Source organism: Aotus nancymaae, unplaced genomic scaffold (genome assembly GCF_030222135.1).
Source record: "Aotus nancymaae isolate 86718 unplaced genomic scaffold, 86718_ANA_hifiasm-v0.15.2.pri h1tg000002l, whole genome shotgun sequence".
Lineage (NCBI taxonomy): Eukaryota > Metazoa > Chordata > Mammalia > Primates > Aotidae > Aotus > Aotus nancymaae.
The window spans coordinates 56,097,465-56,119,615 of NW_026988413.1; the positions used below are offsets into that span (position 1 = coordinate 56,097,465).

The 22,151-nt window shown below is 36.7% G+C and overlaps 1 protein-coding gene across 4 annotated transcripts in view; it reads left to right on the top strand.

Annotated features, from left to right (window-relative positions):
- Window positions 1–22,151, top strand: part of PHTF2 (putative homeodomain transcription factor 2) — a 175,374-nt gene that overhangs the window by 76,588 nt on the left and 76,635 nt on the right. For all 4 annotated transcript variants that reach the window (XM_012466553.2, XM_064374913.1, XM_064374907.1 and 1 more), the window contains one exon: window positions 18,474–18,530. In XM_012466553.2, the coding sequence (XP_012321976.2) occupies window positions 18,474–18,530 (57 nt within the window). The remainder of the gene's footprint in view (window positions 1–18,473; window positions 18,531–22,151) is intronic.

A 22,151-nucleotide genomic window follows, 5' to 3' on the forward strand; every position in this document is an offset into this window, starting at 1 on the left:
AGTTGAGTGACTCAAGTTCCCACTGTTAGATCTGACATACAGAGAAGAACAATTATAGAGCTCTTCAAAGATGCAGGTGCTGCCCTCACAAATCTGTTTCACAAGGCATTGGTCAAGGGTATATCTTCTGGACCCTCCAGCTGGGATCAGTAGGTCTAAAGTGACTAATCTACTGCACTATCTCAATCTCTGTAAGCCTTTAGATCCCTTCCTCTACATTAAACCAAGGGAGAGCAGACATTTCTAGCTCGCTCAGAGTGGGCCATCTTTTAATCCATATTTCAGCTAACCAAGCAAATAAACTATTAGAACCTTTTTTTAACTCCCTGAGCTGCAAAAATGCAGAGTCCCTACTTACTGGACCAAAATCAATAAATTCAGCCTGATCCAACTCTGTGTTCCGTCCACCATTATCTCACACCCTTAATATCCATTCCCATGCCTGTTCAGCAGATTTCTGTTTATATGAATCAGAAAACTTAAGCAATTCTTTTTGAGTGTTGCATATCTCCTCATGGGTCACATTCTCAACCTCGTCTCTAGGGTCCCGCTGGGACTTTAGTTACAGGTCTAGAAGCAAACAGGGGTGTTGGGGGTGGCTCCTGAGGAGAATCAGTGTTATCTTGCCCCGTAACTGCCTCAGGCAGCACAAGGTTTATCTCTTCAGACAAAGGTGGAAGGGCTGATGGCAGCATGGGCTGGGGAGGGGATGTTGCCACTATTGGGGATGGGGAAGCTATTTCTTCTGGCAAAAAATTTTCATCAGAATTTACAAACTCAGTGTCCTCAGCCTCATCAGAGTTCTCCCACACATCCCCATTCCAAGTTGCAGGGTGTCATTCTTTTCTAATCAATGCCCTCACTTTAACAGTAGACACCTGGCCAGGCTATGCATGCACCTTTTGTTGCGGGTCAGCCACTCACATGATAAGAGCTTGTGTCTGTTTTTCCACAATTTCAGCTATTTCTCTAGAGGAGATGAGACTTTCACCTAGGGCAATCTTAGCAGATTTGAGGCTCAATATCTGCTTCTGAAGCCAGGAGATAGAATCCCTGAGTTCATTTTATTTCATCACTTTGTCCACTGAACTTAGAAGAAACCAGCCAGTTTCATTACCGGCTTCATTATGTTCCTTGGTTCTCCACCTATGGTCAAAGATATTATGTATTGAGTCACTAAACTCCTTGGCTCTCATGAGTTATGAATAAGGAGTGTCAAATGCATTTATTTTGCATAACTCTCTAAACAGTTCATGCCAAGAACTAACAGTATTCTCCATACTATAGAAGTAGAGTCCTTAGCATTTTGAGGTATATATATATATATATATATAAAGGGGAGTTTATGAAAGTATTAACTCACATGATCACAAGGTCCCACAATAGGCTGTCTACAGGCTGAGGAGCAAGGAAAGCCGGTCCGAGTTCCAAAACTGAAGAACTTGGAGTCTGATGTTTGAGGGCAGGAAGCATCCAGCACCGGAGAAAGATACAGGCTGGGAGGCTAGGCCAGTCTCTTTTCACATATTTTTGACTGCTTATATTCTGGCCTTGCTGGCAGCTGATTAGATTGGCCCACCCAGATTAAGGGTGGGTCTGCTTTTCCCAGCCCACTGACTCAAATGTTAATCTCCTTTGGCAACACCCTCACAGACATGCCCAAGATCAATACTATGTATCCTTCAATCTAGGCAAGTTGACACATATTTTAGTCATTACATATGTTGTAAAATATAGGTGTCTAGTTATTCTTCTGTATGTGGATACCTAGTTTTCCCAGCACCATTTATTGTAGAGATTGTCTTTTCCCCAATGAAAGTTCTTAGTGCCTTTGTCAAAAATCAGATGGTTGTAAATATGTGGATTTATTTCAGAGCCTTCTATTCTGTTCCATTGGTCTCTGTGTCTATTTTATGCCAGGGCCGTTGTCTTTTGGTTACTATAGGTTTGTAATATATTTTGAAATCAGGTGGTGTATTGCCTTCAGCTTTGTTCTTTTTGCCTTAATAGATAGATATTAAATAGATATTACTGCCATCATCCTGATTTTATAAGTGAGGCAACTATGGTTTAGAGAAGTCTAGTAGTTTTCTTAAGGTCACACAGTGCCTGTGTGCTTGAGCCAGATTTCAAATCTAGTTGGTCTGGGCCACAGTATCTCCACTCCTTACTTATGGTGATTCCTCTCCGTACTTTACAAACAAATCTAGCCTGTTTCTTTTACTTTTCTCTTTTGGTTCTTAGATGGTTGAGAGTAGTGGCATTAAATTTGTCCTCTGTGTTTCGTTCCCTGCCTAGACTGCCACCAAGGAGCAACAAATGCTTAGTAAATGGTAGCAGCAGTTACTGATTATAAATACAACTTCACTTTAACTTAAGTGTTTTTAGTCTATTAGAAGTCTTGTACATTTACTGACTAGGTTGATTTTGGTCAATGTTATTTAACCAAGTAAATACAATTTTTATAAATGCATGTTTGGCCAAGAGTTGTGACCAGTGTTGATTAATGTCTTAGATTAGGTGGGACGATGAAGTTCACGTTTTTTGGAGTTTTTTCTCTTTTAAATTTGATATATAAAATATGAGCAACATTTTGTTAGTGGTAAAATGAAGAGAATGTTTATATCCCATCTTTCACTGTGTTTGATTTAGAAGCTAAAGAAGTCAGCTGGGCTTGGTGGCTCACATCTGTAATCCCAGCACTTTGGGAGGCCAAAGAGGGAGGATCACTTAAGCCCAGGATTTCAAGACCAGCCTGGGCAACAAAGTGAGACCCTGTCTATACCAAATAAATAAATACATAAATAAATAGTTCAGACATGGATTGATTTATTTGAATTATTTTCCCATGATTAATGGAAGTCAGTAATGGTTTTTTTTTTTTTGAGATGGAGTCTCGCTCTGTCACCCAGGTTGGAATGCAGTGGCGCAGTCTTGGGTCACTGCAACCTCTGCCTCCTAGTTTCAAGTGATTCTCCTGCCTCAGCCTCCCAAGTAGCTTGGATTACAGACACGTGTCACCATGCCTGGCTAATTTTTGTATTTTTGGTAGAAACAAGGTTTCACCATGTTGGTCAGTCTGATCTCAAACTCCTGACCTCGTGATCCACCCGCCTTGGCCTCCCACAGTGCTGGGGTTACAGGTATGAGCCACTGTGAGAGGCCAATAATGATCTTTTCTTTCCTCATTAGCAGGGTCTTCACAATTCATCCAAGGTTAGGTTAAGTAGAAAAGCAGAAGTTAAATTATCTTTGCTAAGATGACTTTTTGGGAAAGGTTATTAATAACATAGTAGCTTGATTAATAAATCCACTCAGAACAAACTGTCACGTACCAGCAAGTTGGAAAATAAACAGTCTTCATAAATTATGCAGAATGGCATTGGTTTGCATTAACAGCAATGTTCTCATTAAATTTGGGCCAGGAAAAAACACCACAGTGTTCTGCTTCTACTTTTTACCACATGTGTAAACTGTGCCAGCATCAACCAGCTAAGGCATGGGAAGAAAAGGAAAGCAAGACTGTGTAAGGCTCCTCAGCAGCAGAATTTCTAGAAACTTACAGATTTCACCACATGTGTAAACTGTGCCAACATCGGCCAGCTAAGACATGGAAAGGAAAGGAAACCAAGGCTGTGTAGGGCCCTCAGCAGCAGAATTTCTAGAAACTTCTCTCTTGGGATCTGTGGTGAACATTAATTTTATTCCTCTGTATTAGCCATCTGTCTCTGTGTTTCTCCTATTCATGTGATGTCTGTAATGGAGAGAAAATCTGATTGGCTCCACTTGAGTCATATGTCTGGATTTGGATCACTGTTGCGGGGAAGAGGATGTGCAGGATCAAATAACACATATGTGGAGATTGGGAGTCCATCTCAGAGTATAGCAAGACTTCAATACTTTATACTTAGTAATGTAATTGCCCATTGAGGTCATCTTGCCTACTGCCTGGAAAAACCAATGCACTCAGAGCAGCAGGTTTTTGCAGCAAAGAGTTGAAAAATTGCAGGGCCAGCCAAGCAGAACAAGAGAGTTTATTATTATTCAAATTGGTCTCTGAAATTTTGGAGACTGGGTTTTGTTTTTGTTTTTGTTTTTGGATAATTTGGCAAGCAGGGGGCTAGGGAATAGGAAGTGCCGACTGGTTGGATCAGGAGTGAAATCATAGGGGGTTAAAGCTGTCTTCTTGCACTGTCAGTCCCTGGGTGGGATTACAAGACCGGTTGAGCCATTTTATGGGTCTGGGTGGTGCCAGCTGGTTCATCAGAATGCAGGGTCCGAAAAATACCTCAGACACCAATCTTAGGTTTTACGATAGCGATGTTATCTGTAGGAGCAATTGAGAAGGTTATTAATCTTGTGACCTCTGGCTACATGACTCCTGAGCCATAATTTCTAGTCTTGTGGCTAATTTGTTAGTTTTACAAAGGTGGTTTCAAAGGAGGGGGTAGTTTTGGGAAGGACTATTATCATCCTTCCTTTAAATTATAAACGAAATTCCTCTCAAAGTTAGCTTGGCTACTCCCAGGAATGAAGCACAGTTTGGAGGTTAGAAGCAAGATGGAGTAAGCTATGTCAGTTTTCTCTTACTGTCATAATTTTGCAAAGCAATTTCAGTGATTGGTTTACTGATTTTACTTAAGTGTAAATGAGAGATGGGTATTGAATCAATTAGATGTGTGTTTTTAATCTCTAAGTTAAATATTTAGTTCTTTAAGTTTTAAAAATGATGGCTTGGCATTTGAGAGTTATTGAGGGACCCCTGAAGTGACACTATTTCTACATACATAGATCTGTCTAGCTCTAACTAGCTAGATGTATCTATCTAGTTCACCTGGCCAAACGGCCTTTTTTCAAACCTGCTTTTTATTCCATGATGTCGTGGTTAATAGTAGCAATGCAGTCCCACTTACTTAAGCCAGAAACGGTCATCTTTCTTTCTCATGGATCCATATCCAATGAGTTTCCTATTCTTGTACATTTTATCTTACAAACATTGGTCCTTTCAGACCATCTCTCAGTGGTATGCAATAGTATTCACTCGATTCTGCTTTGAATTACGACTTTTTGAATATTTTTTTCTTTGGATTTATAACTTCTTAGAGGCAAATTCTACTGTAATCATAGTGTTACTAGCATTGAGGGTTAATCTTTTTAATCTCTTTTGAGGACTAAAGGAGAGGATGGAGAGGAGTCAGATGAGACGGTCCATGACTGCTGCTGCTTCTCATATAGCCAACCCTTCCTCAAGGCTGCAGAGGCCAAAAGAACTGGTGATGGCCTTCTCTCCTTGGCTTTTTCCAGATCTTGGAATTCTCCCAGCTCCACCGCAAAGCTGTTTACCAGGCTCCCTTTCTTCCATTCCCTCCCTTTCCTGTATGAATCAGTTAAATTATTTCCATCACCACCTAAGTTTTTTTAATGCAATTTAAGTTACTCTTCAGCCACAAAGATGGAATATTTTTGTTTTCCTGGGTAATTGGCATGTTTTAGCATCTTGGCTCTTTGACTCTTTTTTTTTCCCGATGTCCAAGAATGGATAGACCAATCTATTATCTATCATCTATCTGCCCTTTTATACTACTAAAATTTCTGATAGTTTTGTTGTTAAAATATCTCTTCAGCTGAAAGTTTCTGTTGTGTATCTTATAGAAAAGCCAAATTTATTTTAACAAATTGATTTTGAGCAGTGGTAGTTGCTTTCTTAATTACTTTCCCCCTTCTACTCACAGTACTTTTCCATAAGAAATGTATTCAAAAGCACTTAGCCTAGCACCTAACACTTGATTGTTAGTTGAGGGTATTAGCTTCCTTTTCCTCTTGATTTTTTAAATATTGGTTTTTTTATTATAATTGTTAAAGTGATACATATTTATCATAGGAAAAGTAGAAAATGCAGGTAAAGTGTAATAAAAGTTAAAATCACACAGTGCTCTACTGTTGACATTGTGACTTTTCCCCAACAAAATTAGCATTATATTTTATTTTTATTTTCCTGTTTTCATGTAACATTACTAAAAGTATGCTCTCATATTACTAAATATCAATTAAAAACATAATTTCATGACTATAACATTTTACTCTGCGTATGCCATATTTATTAAGCCATTCCCCTATTTACAAATAGCATTCGTAAGTTGTCAGACTAATCTCTTATTTCTTTATTAGCTTTTTAGAGATAGAGATTTCTCAGTACATAGGAACATTTTCAGGCTTTTGAGACATCAGTCCCCACATATAGAATCATTCTCCCATCTTAGCTGCAGTCCTATCCTGTATGTGGAGACCCTCTTCATCTCTCTCAAGATATTTATTCTAGATCTTCTTTGTCTTTCTTGGGCTCCAACACCTCACACCAATGTATCCTACAAGTGGATGTCCTCCTTACCCTGCTTGAGCTTCTGTGCCCTGTGCTGGGTCACCCCTACATGTGGTCATCCATCTTGCCCTGCTTAGGCTCTGACTGTCCTTACCCCACAAAGTCCTCCTTCACATCCTGCTTGGACTGTTAGCCCATGCCTGGCCACACCCATGCATCAGGCTCTCTCCATTGTAGCTTTGGCACCCTGCTTTAGGCTCCCATGATTCTGCCCCAACTAATGGCTTTAGTGCTGAATTGTTAAGGAGAAAAAAAGAGAAAGGAAGCTATAAAGATTAAATGAGGAAACTTGCAAGTGCATAGTATCATGCCTGGTGTACTGTAGGTATTTGGTGGTAGAGTATGTGTGGATATTTAAATTCCACTCCTGATCCTGGACTGTTGAACCTTGGTGGTAAAAGGAAAAATATAAACATAACCTACTTGACTGCTTCTAATACCAACTCGGCTGCATATGGTCTATCTGGTATCCCTCTAATCACTCTCTCTAGTGGATGATATATTCTGTCTCCCCAAGTGGTTGTTTTTTACCTTTTTTATTGTCCCCATTCCCAAACTCCACAGCTTCCAAATCTCATCTGATGACTGCCTGCTATTTAAACCAGATCAAATTACTGACATTAATGTAATTAATGTAATTACTACCATAACCACTTCAAAATATTTTAGTATTTTTAGCTCTCCTGACTTTACCCTCTTTCTTGAAACTCTTTCCTTGTTTAGCTTTTATTAGTATATTGTCCCAGTCCTCTTCCTACCTATCTAATTTATCTAAGTCTTATTACCTGCTTTTGATTCTTCTACCCTCCATATATATATGTTTATCCTTTTTAATATTTTGTTCTTGGCCTTCTTAAGATATTCAGTTTCCCTAGGTGATCAAATTGACCACATAACATCCAAACACCCAGTTGATGCTGCTGAGGTCCAAATTTTGTATCTTACCAATTCTGCTGATTGCTAGCCAAAACTCCTGGCTGTCTTATGGTTCCAAGGGCTGTTTTTCTTTCTTCTTTCTTTTTTTTGTAGAGATAGGCTTTTGCCATGTTGCCCAGGTTGTTCTTGAACTCCTAGACTCAAACAGTCTGCACACCTCAGCCTCCCAAAGTCCTGGGATTATAGCTGTGAACCACTGCCCCCGGCTGAATGGGTTTTTTTCAAACCTGCTTTTATTCCAGGATGTCACGGTTAATAATAGCAGTGCAGTCCCAGGTACTTAAGCCAGAAACTGTCATCTTTATTTCTTTCTTATGCATCCATATCAAGGGAGTTTTCTATTCTTGTACTTTTTATCTTAACAAACATCGATCCTTTCAGACCATCTTTCAGCAATATGCAGTAGTACTTAGTTGATTCTACTTTGAATTATGACTCTTTGAATATTTTTTTCTTTGGATTTATAACTTCTGAGAGACAGATTTTACCATAATCATTTCTCTTCATTGAAATAAAGAATACCTTCAAGACTTTTTTCTAAACTTGAGTCTGTTTTACTATGTGATTAGCTGGCTTTCCTAGGCAATAGGAGCTTGATTGGGATTCATGATTTAATTATAAGTATGTGGTCTGTAATATACTTTTTTGGGGATTAATGCAGGGAATGGTGTCATTTTAGATGATGGGAAGATTTTAAGTAGCTTTCACTGTAATTATTCATAATGAATGGAATCTTTGATAATTAGCTACATTTTAGTATCTGCAGATGAGAATATGTTTTTAAATTTTGGTGTTTTGATCCAAATGGCTAGCTAGATATATAAAGTGACTGAATTCTAGAAATCTGTTTTCTTCCTTGAAAAGTCCCATTGTCCCCCAACCAAAAGATTTCAAATCCTAAAAAAAAGAATTTTAATTATTTTTAAATTTGCCTTCTCAAGTAGCTTTCCTTTTTTTAAGTAACACTTATTTTTATTATATTCCAGTAATGATTGATAGCAAAATAAATAAGTGATGGTTTAAGCAAAGAGATTTTCAAGTAGTTGCAAAACAAACTCTGTGCTTATGGTCAATAATATTTATTCCATGATTTAGACTTATTTTCCCAATTAGGATATCTTAAATTTGTATACTTACCCATTTAAGGTCTTTCTGAAATAACACTAGAATTATAGGGGAATATTTTTTAATGTTTGTGTTAAAGGTATTCTATAGTTTGGCCTCTTATGTATTTTTAAGAGTTTTTAAAAAAGATTGATTCAGAAAAGTTAGAGATTTGGTAAAATAATTTGGTGGTGGTTATGTATTTGAAAGAGTTGCTAGCTTTTTTCTCAGACCACACTTTTTTGTGTGACATTATCATCATTCATAGTTTATACTGTGTAATTAAATGATTCAGCTTCCTCATTTGATACTCATCATTAAAATTACCTGAGTGACAACTGACTTCTATAGGGGGGTGTGTGCATGTTTGCACATTAAACATGTTTGAACATGTTCAAACACTGAACATTAGGTAGATTAAAACAGGATATTGTTTAAAAAAATGATGGAATAGGGTAGCACATAAATTGAGTAGTAGTGAGAATAGCAGGTTAGAAATGAGGCCTATTAGGAGCAATTACAGGATTCAGAGATCTTTCCAGGTAGTTTAAGAGACAAATTTGTTTGAGAAGTAGTAGTTATGAGCAAAAACAGTGAAAACCTATTTGATATTCAGAGGATTGGGAACTTTACTTTTGAATAAAGAACGTCAAAATAATTAGTTTCTACTATTTCTGGATAAGATTTATCTGAAGGTTATTCATCATTCTAATGATTTTAACTGGCCTAGATGTCTCTTCTATATTTTTTGTAATATGAAGAGAAATACTGAGAATAATTGTTGAATGTTCACCATGACAACATAATTTTGGGGATTAGAGATATAATTTTCTTTCATTGGTGATTAACGTTTCATTCTCACATTCACTATTTTGTTCAGTAACTTAACTTTGTTATATCATTTAGCCTCTCAGTTTTCTTCTTTTTTATCAAATTTATAGGTAGATTATTATGACAATGCAAACCATATTTGTTAGGTATCTTGGCAAATGTGATCTTGTCAACAGAATGATTTTGTTGACAGCTCCACTTCTATAAACTGTAAGCAGTTATCTAAAGTATTATATTGACAATTAGGAAAAAGACTTTTATCTACACACCCTGTTTTGGCTTCCTTCTTGGTACTTTCTGCCTACACCTTTCTAACTACTCTTATTGCTTCTATCTGATTTTATAGTAGCATTAAATCTTTTGTCTTTCCATACTGCAGCATAAAAAAACCTCTGTAGCCATCCAAATCATTAGTGAGCATAAATATTGTCATAATTAAATATAGTTCAGCTATAGCAATTTGAAAGTGAGATAACTAAGGCCTAGAGAGATTAATATTTACCACGAAAGGAAAGAACTAATATTTTTACAGTGCAACTATATACCAGACTCTCTTTTTACATTTCAGTTCTATGAAATATATTTTATTGTCCCCATTATACAGAGGTTCAGAGGTCAGTTAACTTGCCCATGTCCATGAGGCTGTAGTTATGGTGGAGGTAGGATATAAATCCAGGTCTCTTAAACAGTCCAGGGTCTTTTCCACTTGTATCAGCAAATATTAAAAGCTGGGGAAAACAAAGTGTTAAAAACCAACATTCCAAATATGACAAAGTGTGTTTTCTTTTCCTTTTTTCTTTGCGAATTTGTCATCTTAAAATTTAAAAAGAAAAATTTCAATAGCTTTTTGGGCACAAGTGGTTTTTGGTTACATGGATGAATTTGTCTAGTGGTGAAGTCTGACATTTTAGTGCACCTGTTGCCTGAGTACTGTACGTTGTACTCAATATGTAGTTTTTTATCCCTTATCCCCCACTTCCCACCCTTCCCCTTCTGAGTTTCCATAGTCCATTATATCACTCTTTTTGCCTTTGTGTACTTTGTGAGCTTAGCTCTCGCTTATAAGTGAGAACTTACGGTATTTGATTTTCCATTCCTGAGTTGACAAAGTGTATTTTCTGACTGATAACATATATTTTTGTAAAAAGACTAAAAAAATTTACTTTTGGTTGTACAGCTATTAAATCACTATTAAAATATGGAATGTTGCCTGGGTACAGGTGGCTCATGCTTATAATCCCAGCACTCTGGGAGGCTGAAGCAGGCGGATCACTTGAGGTCAGGAGTTTGAGACCAGCCTGACCAACATGGTGAAAACCTGTCTCTACCAAAAATATTAAAAAATTAGCTGAGCGTGATGGTGGGCACTTGTAATCCCAGGAGGCTGAGGCAGGAGAATCACTTGAACCCGGGAGGCGAAGGTTGCAGTGAGCTGAGATCGTGCCACGGCACTCCAGCCTGGGTGACAGAGCGAGTCTCTGTTTCTAAATAAATAAATAAACAAATAAAATATGGGATCCGTGGTATGTTTGCATTAGGTATAAAAACAACATAACTTTTGCCTATTAGCATTTTACGGTTGATGATGCATATACCAAAAAAAGTCACAGAAAAAGTAATGTTTTTAAAATATCAATTTAGAAATGGAAAGAGTCACCAAGGGCTTGTGCATCTCCATTCATTCATTAATTCATTCATTAATTTATTTATTTAGAGGTTATCTCAAGATTTTGTTGTTGTTGTTACCTAGGCTGGACTACAGTGGTACAATCATAGCTCACTGTAGCCTCAAACTCCTAGGCCCAATAAATCCTTTCACGTCAGCCTCCCAAGTAGTTAGGACTACAGATGCATGCCACTGTACCTGGTAAATTTTTAATTTTTAAAATAGAGGTGGAGTCTCACTGTGTTGTCCAGGCTGGTCTTGAACTCCTGGTCTCAAGTGATCCTCCTGCCTTTGCTTTGAAAGGTGCTGATATTACAGGCATGAGCTAGCAAGCCCAGCCCTATCTCAAGAGATTCTTTAATCTCTTGCCTTCAGGGTACTATTGTTATACTTCTTTAAATTTTATTTTTGACATGGAGTCTCGCTCTGTCACCCAGGCTGGAGTGCAGTGGTGTGATCTTGGCTCGCTGCAACCTCCACCTCCCAGGTTCAAGTGATTCTCCTGCCTCAGCCTCCCAAGTAGCTGAGACTACAGGTGCCCACCACCACACTCAGCTAATTTTTGTATTTTTAGTAGAGACAGGGTTTGTTGGCCAGGCTAGTCTCAAACTCCTGACCTCAGGTGATCCACCTGCCTTGGCCTTCCAAAATGCTAGGATTACAGGTGTGAGCCACTGTGCCTGGCCTTATTGTTAATACTTTTAACAGATACTTTTGCTAACAAAGTTAGACAACATTTATACTGGCACATGATTGGCCTCTGATGTTTGTTGCATGGTGTTCATCTAGGAAGAAATCTGGGCTCTGTTTTAGCTTTTTGTATGGCATTTGGTGTTTGTGAAAATTAATAGCTTGCTTTTCAGAGTTTCTTAAATGAGATTCAGAAAAAAGAAACTAAACATGGGTAGGGAAATTAGGGCTTTGGCATACAGTGTTACGATATATCTGCTTATTAAGAAAACTAGGTGCTTTAAATATGTTTGCAAATCTGGGCCTCCTTTTGCCTTGCTTATTTTTATTTGTGAACTCTCAATCTTTTATCTAAGCACTTAATCTAATTAAACTATTGATAACTACCTTTTTGAAGCAAGATACCTTGTCTTTAGCCTCTTGATACTTGAGCCACTGGTGTTCTGAATGTGATTACCTAGAGGTAATTAGATAGCCTAAGAGTAGCTTTTCAAATTGTTTTTCAAAGATACTTCTTTTCTAAAATTCCTGAGTGATACATGTTTCTTGTTTCACCATCTAATTATCTAGGTTTTAACATTTGTACTTTTGATACCATCATATTAATTACAAAGTTTTCTCATGGGAGCCAGAGTTGATGTTGGCAGATACCTAGACAAAGGCAATCTTTTTCTCTATCGACCAATCCTCCCCGTTCTTTACCCTTTTCTTTTCTTCCCAGTTTTCCCTTCCTCCATTTCTCCCTTTTCTCTCTTCTTCCCCTTTCCCATTTTGTTTGTCTCAGTGTATAGAAATGTATAAAATTAAAATAATGGTAGGAGGAGGTAGATGATTCTCTATAAAGTTACTATTCAGTGATAGTCACTTTACGAGTTACTATGGAACATATTAGTTTCTAAGATAACTAGTTCAAATTACTTTGGAGTCCAATTGACCTGGGTTAGAATCCTGGCTTATAAAATTAGTGAGATGGGCAGGGGAGGAAGCAATACAGTGGCTGGGCGCAGTGGTTCACGCCTGTAATCCCAGCACTTTGGGAGGCTGAGGTGGGTGGATTGCTTGAGCCCAAGAGTTCAAGGCCACATAGGGAGCAACATAAGGAGCCCTCATCTCTACAAAACATAAAAAATTAGTTGAGCAGGGTGGGGCACACTGTGGTCCCAGGTACTCAGGAGCCTGTGAGATCAAGGTTGCAGTAAGCCAAGATCAAGCTACTACATTCCATTCTGGGTGACAGAATGAGACTCTGTTTTAAAAAAAAGAAAAAAATGTGATATAGTAACAGTGAATATAAGGCAGAAAGGAAAAGTGCTGTTGTGTTTGGTACTTTGCAGAGATAATCATTATTAATGATTTTCATGTATCCTTTTAAATATCTGCTGTATATGTTTACATATATTTAATATAGAATGTTAGCTATGTTAATTACAATTTTACAGCATGTAAACATGCATTTTCCTGTTAGAACAGTCTTCATTAGGTCAGAAAGCAAGTAAAGAATATTCATTTAGTTGAATTTTCATTTGTTTGATATTACTAAGTTCTAGTATATCAGTTTTTTTAAAAAAAATCTTAGCGCTTTCAGGATGCTATTTCATCATTTTTTTAAAATCAGTTTTAACCTCTGTAATGGCTCCAACTTTGTTACAAAGATAAGAAAAAATAAAAAATAAATTGGATGAGAAAACATACTAGAAAGTAAAATGAAATATAAATTGGATTAGAAAACATCTCTGTGGAGATGACAGAAAATAATACTGTATCTTAAGGCTTCAGTCTTCTTAGGGAAGTAGTAATTGGCTACACATTCTTCCAGGAATGGTGATGGTCACAGTAATTAAGAATTTAAAGCTTGTAGGAAGAAAATCTTGAATTGACCTTGCTGTCATTAAGAGGAAGGAGTTATTTATTGTAAGAGATTGGTGTAGAACTGCCCGACATGTTGCTAAAGATATAGGATGAATTTGTAGATGACAAAGTGTGTGGTCATTTGGGACCAGGAATAGAAAAACTGACTATAGATAGCTCTGGTTGGGAAGAGTGCACCAGAGGCTTAAGGTATTCAGGGCATCTCTGGGAGTAATAACAAGAGCATTGATAAAATTGCTTACCATAGCCAAGCACCAGAGAAAGAACTTCACATTCTTACAATGTACAAAACTATTGGCTACAAAATGTAAATCAGGATTTCAGAGTCTCGTCTTATATGATGGAACAATTTTTTTGCCCTCCTTGAAACAGATCATTACCTATGAAGATTATAGTTGGTTATCTATACAATTACTTGTACATTAATTACCTTAGTATATCTCTTTCTGTATATCTATCAACATTATTTGAGTATATAGCCTTTTAGAATGTTAGGTACATTTAAAAAAATTTCTTTTCTGTGAACCTATGGATTATATTGAATAGGCCCTTTTCTAAACACACAAACACTGGAGACGTTTGGGGAGGGGAGGAGAAAAAGAACAGTGAGGAGGTACCAAAAATTTGGAAGTAGTCAAAATATTACATAGCATTTACTTCTCAATTTAAGACATACCATCTTATTAAAATTACTGTACCATTAGACAAATGTTACCACTGAGCTTCTTTTAATATTTTGTATGTCATTTAAAAAAAATGTAGTTATTTTCTTCCTGAGTTTTCTTTCACAGAGAATTGTAATTGAATTTGGCCTTGTGATTTAATTTTATGTAGAATAAATTTGTTAAAAATTACCTGTCAAATTTATGTGACTCAGTCAAGTCTGCCAAGTCACTCTGGACAACAGACTGAAACCCTGTCTTAAAAAAAAAGGTCGGGGGATACAGCAACAATAAAGATAAAACAGAAGGGGAAAGTACATTATTTGTGTTTAGAGGTAATATGAAATGTGTGTTAATGGAAACGTCTGTTAGGGGTAAAATAGAAATGTTGGAAATGGTTTTGGTATATTTGTGTGTTAGAGGTAAAGTAGAAATGTTGGAAAACCTGTCCACTTATTTGTTTTTTTAACTTTGGTAGCACAGCTCTGCAAATTATTCTTGATCCATGACCCTAAGTCTTGAGAAGATGATTCTTTTTCCTAGTCCTAAGTGTCACTTCTTTTCTTGCCCTATAATGATTGACAGTATAATTGTTTCTTTCAGGGAAGAGCTTGACTCTAGCCACAGGTGTTCTGATCTACTATCTTGTCAGCTGGGAATAAAGTGAGACTAAAGGCCAGAAGAGATCTTTAGAATTCCTTCACTTTCACTTCTAGGACCCAGCTACAACTGGTGTACTACAGATATCCCAAGAAACAATTTCAGAGATATTGAGACCTCTGGTGTACTACACATATCCCAAGAAACAATTTTAGAGATAATTTAGTCTGAATTCATACATAAGGGTAATTTGTTAAAGGCATATGTATTATTAAGCAAAATCCTGAACATCTCCTTCTGAGGCACCTGCATTTATGTTAACCAGCATCCTCAGAGTTTTCTCCAAAAAAGTAGTCTGTTTGCTTATGCATCTAAAATGTTCATTCTGGTAGTATTTTTAAAACAAAAGAAGTCTTCTGCAAAGGAGAATTGATTCCTGCACTTATAGACATTTAATTGCTATGATTGAAAATGAAATTTATCTAGTTTAAAAAAGTTAAGACCCCCTCCCCACCATGAGGCATCATATTATTGCAGTGAAAGTTGTCTTTTCTCTCACCTATCAAATCTTTGAATAAATGTGTCTTTTCAGTAAAACAAACCATTTACCCTGTGGCCTTTCTTATAGGAATGTCTATCCCACCCACCTTTAGGATTGCATTCTGCTATTTACAAGTGAAATATGTCAGCCTTCAAAAGGCATTTCCACTTTTACCTACTGCTTCACTGCAGAGTTTCTTAGGCTTTCTGTACCTTTCTAAGCCTTGGGGCTATTGATTACCATGCTAGGGTTGCATTGAACCTATTATGCCAAGGATTGATATGCCCTTCCAATTTGGTCTATTGCACAGGAGTGTTTTATTTTTCCTGATTTTAGGATTGTAGGACATAGACCTACAATATACTACACGTTCACATTCTTGAGTCGCCTAGAAATAAAAAAATTCTTTTGAAGATAAGTTAGGCATCCTTTTGTATGTGAAAACAAAATTCTGCCAAAATAGTGATTAAAACGTATTGGTACCTCTTCTTTATTTTTAATTATTGTTTTGCTGAAAAGTATGCAGTGCATTGAAATAGTTAACACATTTAATTATTATTATTGTTATTATTATTATTTTTTAAACAGAGTCTTACCCTGTCACCCAGTGACGGTACAGTGGCATGATCATGGTCCATCACAGCCTTGACCTCCTTGACTCCATTGATCCTCTCACTTCAGCCTCCTGAGTAGTTGGGACTACACGGGCACACCACCATGCCCAGCTAATTTACTGTATTTTTTGAAGAGATAGGTTTTGGCATGTTGCTCAGGCTAGTCTCAAACTCCTGGACTCAAGCAATTCGTCCCCCTCAGCCTCCCAAAGTGCTAGGATGGCAGGCATAAGCACCATACCCAACCTAAAAATAAATTACTGCACCTGGCCTAAAAAATGTTTTTATTTGCATATAAGCCCAGTTATTCTGAATTATTCAGTTAGAGCAGAAATATTCACGTACCCATACTTACCTTTTCTGATTTTAGGGAAGATGATTGATTGATTGAATTTAGAATTTAAGAGGATGAAAGGCAACTAGTCACCACAGGTCAACTCTACCATTAGGACTAACCAGTTGGTTCTTATTTATCTAGAACTTCTTAATCCTGCTTTATAGAGACTGATGGCAGTTGTAGTTACATATGAGTATGTTGTTTGGTCTAGGTAGCTTGGTCTAGGTATTATAAGATTTTAATTTTGGGGGTATAACAAGGTTTGTTGTTGTTGTTGTTGTTTGTTTTTTGTTTGAAACAGGATACTCTGCTGCCCTGGTTAGAGTGCAGTCGGCATGATCATGACTCACTGTAGCCTCAACGTCCCAGGCTCAAGCAATCCTCCCACCTCAGTCCCCTGAGTAGCTAGGACTACAAGTATGTGGCACCACACCCAGCTAATTTTTTAATTTTTTGTAGAGACGGGTCTCACGATGTTGCCAAGATTGGTCTCAAACTCCTGGGCTCAAGCGATCCTCCCACCTCAGCCTCCCAAAGTGCTGGGATTGCAGGCAAGAGCCCCTCTGCACTCAGCCATAATATGACTTTTAAAATAAAAAATTAGTCATAAGAAAGTGGTGAAAAAGAGAATAGGATTTACAGGACCAGAAGAATTAATATGAGTAAGATAACGTATAAGAGAGAATAGCCCAGCCTGGAGGCTCGCACCTGTAATCTCAGTACTTTGAGAAGCCTAGGCGGGCAGATCACAAGGTCAGGAAATTGAGACTATCCTGGCTAACACAGTGAAACCCCATCTCTACTAAAAATACAAAAAATTAGCCGGACATGGTGGCACACGCCTATAGTCCCAGCTACTCGGGAGGCCGAGGCAGAAGAATCACTTGAACCCAGGAGGCAGAGGTTGCAGTGATTCGAGATTGTGCCACTGCACTCCAGCCTGAGTAACAGAGCAAGACTATACCTCAAAAAAAAAAAAAAAAAAAAGAGAGAATAACAGACATTAAAGGTTCTTATGGAGTCACTTAAGTTCTTTTATTCTACCTCGTTTCTGTCTACTTTTAAACCATTCTGGTGTTCTCAATTTCTTAGTTCTCGAAATTGAGATTTACAAAATGATGTGTAGATTAAAGGACTTTTGAGTAAATTATATTATGAGTCAGAAAATACTCTTTTCTCCTGTATTTTCTTGTAATATCTTTGCATATCTCTGGTCATTTTCTTTCTCTAGTCTCTTAAGTGTAGTTATCTAAAATACTTTAAATTTCTTAGACTTATAATTTTAAGTTAATGCAAATAATGAAAATTCCTAGTCACAGTTGTATGCTGTTGACCCATTTCATTGTCCTTTTAGATGTGGGGAATTAAGTGGAAACTGGAGACAGTAGGAGCTAATAGCAAGTGACTTGGGTGGGAACAATAAAGAATGATTTGTTCATCCTGCCCTGTTGAAGGTATAGTTCAAAGAACTTTCCAGCATCTAAGAATAGTAGAAATAGAAGCTATAAGAAATTGTTTGATAATTATTTTCCTGTGTCTGCAATCATTTCACAACTTTATTTTCCAGTTTAAACTTTAAGTGGTAATTGTGGTCTGCATGTTTATAAATTTTTAATTGTGTAGAATATTAGTACTTTTCTTTAAAAATAACACCATAAAGAATTTATCACTTGGGAGTTTTTCCCCAAATAAACCAGAGCTGTAGCAGTTATGTTTATTTACAATTAAGAATTCCCTAGGGCAGTGGTTTTCAATATCAGAATCATCAAGAGGGATTTAAAAATTTTTATCTTAGGTTCAGGTTTGTTATATACTTAAACTCATGACTTGGGGATTTGGTGTATTGGTTATTTTGTCACCTGGGTACTAAGCATAGTACCTGATAGTTTTTTTTTTTTTTTTTCTCTGAACCTCTCTTTCCTTTGAACCTCCTCCCTCAGTTGGCCCCATTTTCTGTTGTTCCCCTCTCTGTTTAAAACATAAGTTTTGGAGCCCCACTCTTGTATTTCTGATTCAGTAACTCTGGAGTGCGGCCTGAGAGTTTGCATTTCTAACAAGTTCCAAGATGACCCTAATAGTGCTGGTTCTGAAATCATACTTTGAGAACCACTGAGATAATATGATACTGATTTGAGAAGTCTAATCTGTGCTGAATACTGAGTTGCTTGTATTTCATGCAGAGTTGTACCCATTTGATGGGTACCAGCAATGATCATTTAACGTAGTGTTGTCTTCTTTTCATAGATTGGAGCATATGATCAACAAATATGGGAAAAATCTGTTGAACAAAGAGAAATCAAGGTAACGAGTTTATTTCATTTTGTTTATTTTGAAACATAGTTCTGTGAATTAATTAATTACATTTTCTGTAGTGTTTTTTCATATACTTTTAAGATATAAATTACTATTCTATTGAAGCTTTTAAAGAAAGAAGTAAACTTTATTTACCGTAGTCACGTTTACTTCTGATGTTGGTTTTTTTTTTTTAAATCATCTTTCCATTCTTTTAAAATTTAATTTCTAATGACTATTTTTTTGTCAGCTTTTTTCCCCTTTTACTTGTCACCTTATACTTCTAGTTTGCTTTCCTCCCCTTTGATGCTCTCATTGCTCTGTACAGTTTATTAAACTGGTAAGTGTTTCAGGATTTTTCCTGCCTGAGTGATCCTGTGCAAATGCTGCTTTGCTTAATTGAGATCTGCTTTTTTGGTGCTACTAACAGATTGACTTTGACTCAAAAAGAGTCATTGAAAAGGTGGTCATTTTAAAAAAGAATTTAGGACAGTAAAGCACTAATTAAAATGTTTTTGTAGTAGCCATTTTCTTCTTGAACATGTAATCACGTCTCTTATACTGATAAAATATTCTCATAGATTACCTCGATAGCATGAAAATGGTTTTCAACTGAATCTGTTGTTTCTCAGCACTCTTTATTGGTAATAAGATTTATATTTTTCGTTTGCATAGATACTAATCAGTGTGTTTCTGCACGAGCTAAATTTAATCTGGGCACAGACAGTATTACTTTAGTTACTTGACATTTTCTATTTTGTTTAGAAAGGTTTACATTAGATTGAAAACCAGTGTCTTTAGTTACTAAAAATCAGTCCAAAAATTTGTTAATGTTAAAATTCATTAATGTTTAGACTACTTAGTCACTTGTAATAAAGAGCAGGATTCTTTCCCATTTGGCAATGATAATCTCTAAACTTTTGAGGAAGAATTAATACACTTAACAAAGTTGTGGTATGTGTTAAATATAGGATTAAGTCATGGGACAGAAAGATAAAATGGGTTATAGTTTTGTAGGTGAGATACATAGTTACACATGAGATAAATTCCATTAAGAGAGGCATGTCTAAAACTCTATAGGAGAATGAGGGGAGAGACAAGGCTGGGGAGGTTGGGAAAGATTTCATAGAGGAAGTGGTTCATGAACTTAAGGAAGACATTTCAGACAGATGAAGAGCAGATGGAAATATATGTAAAGGATGGAAGGAACGTGACTGAGGCAGGGACTCCTCAAGGAGATTGATTTTGTAATAGGTTGGATGGAGGAAGGAGATTAGTGTCATTAGGAATGAAACTAGAAAGGAAAATGAAAGTCAGATTATGAAGGGGCTTAATGCCTTCCCCAAGAGTTTAGACATAATCTGGAAAACAACAGGGGAGACATAGAAGGATTTTAAGCAGAAGATTATATTTTAATAAATTTACTCAGGCAGCACTAAGGATGATAGGAAATACTGGAAGAAGAGCACATTGAGAATTCTGTTACAGAAATAGCTATTTGATACTTGGGCGGGACATTTGAGAGTTCTCAGTTTGTAAAGTGTGACTGTGTAGGTATATATTTGTATGTGATATATATATATATATATATATATGTGTATATATAAAACATTATATAGATATAGCCATAGGAATGAGTGGATTTCTGTTGAATGATGAAATAAAAGGGCTGAAAACAGAGCATTGGGAAATAACTAACATTCAATGGGTAGGTAAATAAAGAGATCCAAGTAAAGAAGGAAAGAGAAGTAAGAGATCCATGAGAAAATAGTATGGAGAGAGTATGAAGAAGAGTTGGGTTAGTCAAGCAAATAAAGAACATCAGAGAGGTCTAGTAAGATGCCATAATACCTTTAATTCTCTTTGACAATTAGAAAGCCTTTAATTCATTGGATAGGAGATATTAAGTACCTTGAGAGGTTGTGTTATCGTTTGACAGATTTGGAATTTAAAAGCCTCAGAAAAAAAAAATATATATATATAAATAACTTTTTAGTTTTTGGGAGCTATTCATTACAAATAACTACATTACTTATGTAATTTCCTCTTTTTAAAAAAGAACTATTTTGATGCCTAAATAGAGGTTTGGGTGAGGAAGGATTATATTAGTTACTACACAGGATGTAGTAACTAATATACTTCTGTTTATTAGGGAAAGTTAGGACCTACAATTTATTTCTGAAATATGTCTCCCTTTAAAGATAATACCTTGTAATAGTAATTGAAAAATTAAAAACATAAAAGCTTGCTCTTTTGGCTGGTCTGAAGGTAGCAAGTTATCTCACTTGTTCACAAAGATCAGATGAACTCCTTGTTCCATTCTTTCCCCCTTTCCCGCTACTGCACTTGACTAGTCTTTAAGAATAAAGATTAAAAATAAGATAAAATTAAGAAAACTTGTTCTCATTATTTTTTATCCTTTTGGGGTGATAAAAAATATCTAAAACTAGATAATGGTGATGATTGCACAATATTGTGGCTGTACTTAGAGCCACAGAATTATAGATGTTTTTTATTTTTTCTTTTTGTTTGTACAAAGTCATGGGGTACGTGTGCAATTTTGTTACATGTATAGCTTGTATAGTAGTCAAGTCAAAGCTTTTGGGGTATCCATCACTTGAATAATGTACATTCTACCCATTAATCAACTTATCTGGCTCACACCTGAAATCCTAGCACTTTAGGAGGCCAAGGTGGGAGGATTGCTTGAGTCCATGAGTTAAGAACAGCTTGGGCAACAAAGTGAGACATTATCTCTTAAAAAAATTTTTTTTTTCTTTTTTTTTTTTTTTTTTTTTTTTTTTTTGAGGCGGAGTTTCGCTCGTTACCCAGGCTGGAGTGCAATGGCGTGATCTCGGCTCACCGCAACCTCCGCCTCCTGGGTTCAGGCAATTCTCCTGCCTCAGCCTCCTGAGTAGCTGGGATTACAGGCACGCGCCACCATGCCCAGCTAATTTTTTGTATTAGTAGAGACGGGGTTTCACCATGTTGACCAGGACGGTCTCGATCTCTTGACCTCGTGATCCACCCGTCTCGGCCTCCCAAAGTGCTGGGATTACAGGCTTGAGCCACCGCGCCCGGCCTTTTTTCTTAATTAACCGGGACATACCTGCAGTCCCACCTACTTGAGGGGCTGAGCCAGGAGGATCACTTGAGCCCAGGAGTTGGAGGCTGTAGTGAGCCATGATCATACCACTACACTCCAGCCTGGGCTACAGAGTGAGACTTTGTCTCTAAAAAATACATACATACATACATACATAATCAACTTATCATCATCCTCCCTACTCTTGTTACTTTGAATTAAAAGGATCAATTTGTTAACAAGCCTAAAAGCACATTTCATTCTTACTAAATGTTCTAGTGAAGGCAAATTATTTATAGTGTAAAATAATTTTGTATTTATTCTAAGGAAGGTAGAGAGGCTCATGACTGTGGTGTATTAGTGTTAATATTTGAATTTTAAGAAACCACTCTACCTGATGTTTAGAGAACAGTGTACCATATGTATTGAGTTTGTCCCATGTGATTGATTCTTTTATTAGTTGTCAAAGCAGTGAGCAACTACTAGAGAAATCAAAGACAAGAAAATATATTTTTTAGAAATGTTTATTTTTCATTTACAGACCC